General features: G+C 42.5%; 1 protein-coding gene across 2 annotated transcripts in view; it reads left to right on the top strand.

Moving 5' to 3' along the window:
- The first annotated feature begins 6,589 nt into the window (after positions 1-6,589).
- RBM27 (RNA binding motif protein 27) overlaps positions 6,590-8,389 on the top strand; it is a 71,025-nt gene continuing 69,225 nt past the window's right edge. For both annotated transcript variants that reach the window (XM_032404442.1, XM_032404441.1), the window contains exon 1: positions 6,590-6,841. In XM_032404442.1, the coding sequence (XP_032260333.1) occupies positions 6,783-6,841 (59 nt within the window). In that variant the 5' untranslated portion in view covers positions 6,590-6,782. The remainder of the gene's footprint in view (positions 6,842-8,389) is intronic.

Below are 8,389 nucleotides of genomic sequence, written 5' to 3'. Positions count from 1 at the left end.
TTCCTCAAGGTTTGGGCTTGTTCACAGGGTTGATTGTCATACAACATGGCAACTGACTTTCCCTAGAACAAGAGATCCACAGTAGAAGCTACAATGCTCTTTATAAGCTAGACTTGGAAGTCAATGGCTGTTCCTTCTAGACCATTCTGTTGTTTACACAGTTAAGCCCTGATCCAGTGTGGGAAGAAAGTACACATGGGTGTGAATACTAGAAGGTGATGATCATTGGGGGCCATCTTGGAGGCTGGCTACCACAATGTGTAATGTCTAGGAAAATATGTAATGTCTACTTTATGTCCAATACTGAATCCATGATCTACCAACCTTTCTCTAAATATGCATCCCACTTGTTTTCCCCACCTCAGGCCAGTTACTCAGGCCAAACCCTTTGGTGTCATCCTTGATTCCTCTTTGTGTTTCATACCAACAATTAATCTCTCAGTAAAACTCATTGACTCTACTTTCAAAATATATCCAGAATCCAACTTCTTACCATCTCTTTCACTGCTATTCTAGTCCAAACCACCATCATCCTATGCTTGGATTATTATTTCCTAACTGGTTTCCCTACCTCCGCTTTTATCCCTTCCAGCCTGATTACCATAAGGGAGCCATTGCGATCCTGTTTTAAAAAATTAAAAACTAGATCAGATAATTTTATTCATCTGCTTAAAACCTTCAGTGTATTCCAGTCTCATTCAGAGTAAAAACCTGAAGTCCTTACCATGACCAACAGAGTCCTCCATGACCTGGTCTCTAACGACTTCTGTAACCTCTTTTACCATCACTTTCCTCCTGCCTCACTCCACTCCAGCCCCATTGCTCCCCACTTTCCTCAAATGTGCCAAACTAGTTCCTGACTCAAGGTCTTTGCACATCCCTGGAAAGCTCTTCTCCCAGATATCCATGTGATTAACACCCTTACTGCTTCCTGACCACTGCTCAGAGAGTGCTTTTAAGTTCTCCATCACTTTCTATCCCCACACTTACTTTTTTTTCTTTATAGAATATATCCCACCTGACATATTATATGGCTGTTCATTTGGCATCATTCTCCTCCTCTAAAATAGATCTCCAAGAGAATACCTATTTTCTTCACTGCTATATCCCCAAGGCCTATAACGGTGCTTTGCATATTATAGGTTTTCAATAAGTATTTTTTTTTTAAGTAGGCTTCATGCCCAAAGGGGCTTGAACTCACCATCCTGAGATCAAGAGTCGCGTGGTCTACCAACTGAGCCAGCTAGGTGCCCCCAGTATTTGTTGAAAGAAAGAAAGGCTAGGGTTGCCTGGCTGGCTCAGTTGGGAAGAGCATGTAACTCTTGATCTTGGGGTTGTGAGTTTAAGCCCCATGATTGGTATAAAGATAACTAAAAAATAAGTAAATAAACTTAAAAAAAAAAAAAAAGAAAAGAAAGGCTAAATGCAAGAACTGAGGGCACCTGGATGGCTCAGTTGGTTAAGCATCCGACTCTTGATTTTGGCTCAGGTCCTGATCTCAGGGTTGTGAGACTGAGCCCCGAGTCAGGCTCTGCGTTACGCAGGGAGCCTGCTTGAGATTTTCTCTCTCCCTCTCACTCTCCCTCTGCCCTCCCCCCTTAAATAAATAAGTAAATAAATGAATAAATGCAGGAACCGAAAGAAGCTAATCCATGAGAAGTTGCTTGGCAGAGTCCCCGGCACAAGAGTATGAGGTATTATTATTTTATGTGTCCAAATCCCAAGGGGCTTATTCTATCTAAAGAAGGGAGAGCAGTTCACTTCTATTATCAGAGGAATAGCCAGAGGGAACCAAAGTCCAGTTAGTTCATTGTTGATGTTTCCTGCTTTTAAAAAAAAAAAGTCATTACGGCAGTAGAGCTTTGAACATCTCTTCTAGATATCCTTCTAATCTGCAAGGATGTTAGACCTGGGTCCTTAACACAGGTCCAGTGGGAACCCATGACACAGTCAGAGGATGGGGCAAAGACTATTTCTGGTACGTGTATACCCAGATACGCTACTTTCAACTTTTTCTCCGTATTGACACTGGTCTCAGTGTGGGAAGTAACTTTTTTTTAATCGAGATACTGGTAGAGTCATGTGTAACTGTAAGAAATAGTGCAGGGAGAACTTTTGCACACTTCTCAATTTTCCCCAGTAGTAATATTTACAAAACCATAGTATAATATCACAGTCAGAATATTGACATCAATATGAGTTTAGTTTTATACTTATTCATTATACATGTTTGCATGTGTGTGTATACATGTATAAATTAGATTCTATACCATATTATCATCTCTGTAGTTCCTGTGTCTACCCCCATGGTCAAGATACAGAACACTTCCAGGGCACCTGGGTGGCTCAGTTGGTTAAGGTCTGCCTCCAGCTCAGGTCATGATCCTAGGGTCCTGAGATGGAGCCCTGTGTCGGCTCCCTGCTCAGGGGGCAGTCTGCTTCTTCCTCTCCCTCTACCCCTCCCCACCGCTCGTGCTTGCTTACTCTCTCTCTCTCTCAAATAAATAAAATCTAAAAAAAAAAAGAACACTTCCAATACCACAGGGATCTCTCATGCTGCCATTAATAACCACACCAACTTTCCCTCCACACCCCCACTTCTGTCCTCTATTCCTAAAATTATGTCATTTTCAAAATGTTATATAAATGGAACCATACAATGTAACCTTTGAGGATTGGCTTCTTTCCTCACTCAGATTAATTCATCCAAATTTTTGCATGTATCAATAGTTCCGTCCATGGGCGCCTGGGTGGCTCAGTTGGTTAAGCGACTGCCTTCAGCTCAGGTCATGGTCCTGGAGTCCTAGGATCGAGTCCCACATCGGGCTCCCTACTCGGCAGGGAGACTGCTTCTCCCTCTGATCCTCTTCCCTCTCGTGCTCTCTGTCTCTCATTCTCTCTCTCTCAAATAAATAAATCTTTAAAAAAAAAATAGTTCCGTCCTTTCTGTTGCTGAGTAGCATTCCACCATATGATGGTATCTATGTCTCACAGTTTGTTTAACCACTCACGTGTTTAAGGTCATCTGGGCTGATTCCAGTTTGGGGCTATTTTAAACAAAGCTGCTATAAATACTTGTATGCAGGTTTTCGTCCATGAACATGTTTTCATTTCTCTGGGATAAATTCTCAGGAGTGTAATTGTTGGTTCATATGGTAGCTGCATTCGTTTTTAGAGAAATATCAAAATGCATTTCAGAGTGGCTGCCCCATTTTACCATTTATATTAGCCATTCTTATAGTTATGTAGTGTGACAGAACTTTTTAAAAAAAACCCTTATAACAGGGGCACCTGGATGGCTCAGTCGTTAAGCGTCTGCCTTAGGCTCAGGTCATGAGGGATAGAGCCCCGCATCAGGCTCCCTGCTCAGCGGGAAGCCTGCTTCTCCCCCTCCCATTCCCCCTGCTTTTGTTCCTTCTCTCACTGTCCCTCTCTCTATCAAATAAATACATAAAATCTTTTAAAAAAAAAACCCTTGTAACATAGTTCTCCTAGAAAACAAATCTACATTTCCATAATGAAGAGAGACAATTCCAATTGACTTGCTATTTGTCTGCTAACTCACCTTGCCTTTGCATAGCCAAGATTCAAGTGACTTTTATTTATTTATTATTTTTTTTAAGTAAGCTCTACGCCCAATGTGGGAATTGAACTCATGACCCCAAGATCAAGAGTCTCATGCTCCACTAACTGAGCCAGCCGGTGCCCCCAAGTGACTTTTCTCTGAGTCAGATGGGCTGCTACTGGTGACCCAGACTCAGCAGAGACTGATATTTTGATGGATGTGTGTTTAATTAAATGATCATCTATAAACGTAGAGGCATTAGAGGGTCTGTTTGTAACTATGAATCTCCTGGTTTGAAATTCTACCAAAGCTGTGTCTAACTGCATTTCAGAGAGACAAATTGTGATTGTAAATTACACAGAAATTTAAATCTGAAAAATTACTCTTAACCTCCCTTATCATACATCTGGGACAGCTCTTGGCCACAGGTTAGAGAACAGGACCAAAAAAAAAAAAAAAAATTGTGGGCAAATCCACTCTGATTATGGAAGGCCTATCCATTTCTGTCAACACCTGTGAAATTGTATAGTTAACAGTTCTTCCTGGTTGAGGCCCAGCTACCCTCAAGCCAAGAAAGGGAACGTGGTTTGAGTAGGGATGGTTTAGATGTATATTCTTCTTGTAGTCACTCTCTCTTTCCAATGCCTTATATCAATAACCTCTCTTAGATAAATCGACATCTCTTTCTCCTCTTGTGAAGATAAAACTGAGAGAAAAGCCAATCTTTGTAAAGTATCCATTTTAACATCCACCTTAACTAAGGTTAACTATTTAATGTTATTAGCCTTATTCTCTACTATCCCAAGAACAGTACCTAATAGATGGTAATGGGTAATGGGTAATAATACATATTTGTTGGATGAATTTTGAATGAACCACATGGTTAATATTTCAGTGTTTGCTAGTGAGATATTTAAGTGAAGGTTATAGTTGTGGACTTTGTGATCAAACACACACAATCAAGGCTAGACCTTTCCACTCATTAGTTTCATGATCTCTCTGGGATGCAATTTTCTCATTGTGAATATTGTTTACTATACCGGGGGACTGTGAAGAGGAGAAGCAACAATACATTGAAATATTTAGCACAGGGCCAGCACAGAGTATGTACTCAACAACTGTGGCTAGGATTATTATTTACAATGCCTGACTCTTAGGCTCCCGGAATCTGAACTCCCAAAAGCCTGGATCGATATAAATGGATATAACTTTTCAAACTTTTGTGATAAAAGCAATTCCTGTTCCATTTCTATCACACTACTATTAAGTTCCTTCCTAGCCCTAGGCCTAATCACATCACTTACATTTCTCTTTTTTTAATTTGTCATTTTTGGGTAACACCTCATCTATGTAGTAGGAAGAAGTGAACGAAACATGTGGATAAGCATAAAGAAGGGGAGGAGGAGAGAAGGAAGAGGCAACAGTTGGATATGGGAAAGCTCTGGGCTTGCTAAGATTGCAAATTGCAAATTCTGCTCCATCTGCAGATATGTGTGATTCTGGGTAAACCACTCAGTCTCTGGCCTTTTTCCCTTATTTGCAATGTTGGGGAGAAGGTGTCAGTGAAGGGAGTTCATTAGATGATTTCTAAGTGCATTTTGCTTTTATTATTCTATGTAAGGTGTCCACAAACTGCAGCTGGCAAGCCAACCCTGGTTGGCACCTGCTTTTGTTTATCTGCAAGGTTAACAATGGCTTCTGCACTTCTAAATGTTTTTTTAGAAAATCAAGAAAATATATTGTGAGATTTGAAAATTATCTAAAATTGAAAATCTTATGTAAGTTTTATGCAGACACAGTCTTAATCATTTGTTTACATATTACCTATGGCCAGTTCATGCCAAGAGGGCAGAGTTGGGTGGGTGCCAGAGACCTCCCAGCCCACAAAACCAAAGATATTTACTATTTAGCCCTTTTAAGAGAAAGTTTGCTTTTTCCTGCTCTATGCATAGATAGCATACCTGCTTATTTTAGGCTGACCCATCTCTATTATAGGAGGGGTGTGCTCATCAGGTATTTTAAAAAAATGTTATTATTGTAAAGCATAATCCCATAAACTGTTCAGCTTTCTAAGAGGAGAGACTGTTTTGCTCACCTTCGGAATCCAAGTGCTAGTGCCTTACATAGTGCTGGCATATAGCAGGTGCTCAGTGTTGAATAAGCACTGTAAGAGCAGTGCCAAGCTAGTAATTTCAAAACTTCAAAAGGAATTTCGCACACAGTACAAACTAAGTTGCTTATTTTGGTAATTTCGATTGAAAAAAAATTATTTTTAAAAACTTTTTTTGCTGACCAAAGTTCTTCCTGAAAAAAAACAAAAACAAAACCCTACTGAATTTTAGATATCTAGTGAAAAGAGAATTAAAAAAAAAATATTAGACTCGTCCTTCTTCCTAAATAAAGCATATATTAAAAATATTGCTAAAACTGGAATGGCCTCAGCCTTCTACAACTGTGCGCCACGTTTTAAAAATGACGATTATTGGAGTCCAAGGCATGGTTGTCAGAAGCATTCTACGTAACTTAAGCATAGCGGCGAGAAATACAAGCATGTGTGCTGAGCAAAATGATTGTGTAAGGAAAAAAAAAGTAAAATTTTGCATTCTGTGTAATGTGTCGAACGTGAACGTATTGCACGCTGTGTTGCAGATTTACTACAGCTGAGTCATTTCGGGACACAAATGTGTTTCCAGGAAAAAAACGAGAGGAAGGAACCAGGCTGAGGGGCTCGCCGGGTTCCCCCAGGCACTCCCAGCAGCAGACACCGTATTCCGCGGCGGGCGGCGGCGTGGTCAAAAAAGGAGCCGTGGCCCCTTTAAGAGGCACAGCACCTTCTCCAAGATACCATCTTGCACCAGGAGTTCACGTAAGCTCTCCACCTACCTTGCTATATCCCTCCTCCTTAACTGGGTACGGCCGGCCGGCGGGGCGAGCGAGCCTTTTCATTGGCTTTGCGCGCACAGCCCTCTTACTTCTATTGGTTCTTGCGCCCGCCACTCGACGCTATCTCCCGCCCGCCTGAGCCGTCGGGCTAGGTTGAGTGAGGGCTCTTGGGTTAGTTCCTGTTAGGCCCCGGCCGGGGGAGTAGGTTGAAGTCTCCTAAGATGCCCGGTGGGCTGGGGCACCGGGAGCTGTGAAGAGGTCGTGAGGAGGCGGCGAGGGGAGACCCGCGGCAGGCCTGAACAAGAGCGGCGGCCGAGCCCGCCTTCCCTGCACCATGCTCATAGAGGATGTGGATGCCCTCAAGTCCTGGCTGGCCAAGTTACTGGAGCCGATGTGAGTGAGCCAGGCTGGGCCAGGGCCGGCGAACGTGGGCGTTGGGGGCCCGCGGGGGCGTAGGGGGAGGGGAGGCGGCCTGGGGGAGGGCGGAGCGGAGGGGCCGCGGTCGGGAGGTCCCGGCGACGTCTTCTCTGTAGTACTATCACCATTGTGGGGGGGGCGGTGGCGGGGGGAGCGAGAGCCAGGGGCGTAGAGGCGGTGTGGCTGTGGGACCGGAGTGGGGGGTGGGGGGCAGCAAGGACAGCGAGGGCTTTTTAAATATAAATATTGGGGTGCTGGAAGGGGTAGTAGGAATAGTGAGGGAATTTAAAATTTTGGTATTTGAGAACTGCGAGAGATCGCAAGGCTATCGAGGGATTTTTAAATGTGAATATTGGGATCTCGAAGGGTGTAGCAGGATGTCGAGGGCTTTATTAACAAATATTAGTACGGGACTAAAAGATCCAGAAGCGGAGTATCGAGGGCCTTTTAAAAACGTGAGGGCAGAAAAGAATAGTAGGGACATTGAGGGCTTTATAGCGATTATTGATGAGCTCTAAGGGTTCAAGAATTTTGAAGGATTTGAGAAACATGGGGTGGTTGAAAGGGATATGTGGGCATTGAAGTGTTTTTGGGAATTACTGGAAAGCTGTTAAATATGATAACAAGGATATGAAGGGATTTTAAAATATTATCCAGGAGTTGTTAGTGCTAGGAGGACTAATAACTTCTAAATACCATTAAGGGTTGGAAAAAATAGGGGTTTAAAATTTTAAGGGTTGAAAGGGCTACTCTGGTATTTAGTATTATTGGAGGAGTATTTGAAAGGGTTGTATAACTGAAACATGTAAGCGTTTTTAGTTATAGCTATTGGAAGAATAAAAGGGTAGCAGAAAGAGTAAGAGTTTTGTAAATATTGTTGAAGGATTGTGAGGGCAACTGAGGATATTGAGGTGTAGGATTTTTGTTGAGGACCTAAAAAAAATGAGAAGGGCTCGTTTTTAAAAAATATTTCGGTAGTATTAGCTGTAGAAATACTGGGACGCTTCAAAGGGATAGCAGAGGTACCAGCTTTGTTTGCTTGTTTTAAAACCATTTTAAGAGGGTAGGATTGTTTTGTGTTTATTTGGGGTACTGGGGTATGTAGTTTCTGAGCTCTCCCATACAGGGAAGAGAGGGAATGGTGAAGGGAGGATTGGGAGAGAGATGATATCTAACTCTCCTGGGAAAGAAGGCATGGAAAGGGAAGGGAAGGGATCATTTCCTGCCCTCTCCTCATTTCTACTGCTTAGTTATTCTATTAGAGGTGAGGACTTACTGACTAAAGGAAACGGGGTAGAAGAGGAAGAGGTGGGCAGGCTATGCTTCATTAGATTAGATCGTTTTAGTGAAAATGAGTTTTTCAGAGGCGGAAATAAGGGATAGTTTGGAAGGGATGGAGGTATGGTAAAGTTGGGGCTCTTGGGAGACAGCTACTTCCCCGATTATCTATTTCCTGGTCCTCCTGAGAAATCTTGTTAACTCTTCTTGTTGTTGTTTTGCTACTTTGATTTCTTGGATGTTAAC

The sequence above is a fragment of the Phoca vitulina genome, unplaced genomic scaffold (assembly GCF_004348235.1).
Source record: "Phoca vitulina isolate PV1807 unplaced genomic scaffold, GSC_HSeal_1.0 scaffold6, whole genome shotgun sequence".
Lineage (NCBI taxonomy): Eukaryota > Metazoa > Chordata > Mammalia > Carnivora > Phocidae > Phoca > Phoca vitulina.
This window is presented reverse-complemented; position numbering and strand designations above follow the sequence as displayed.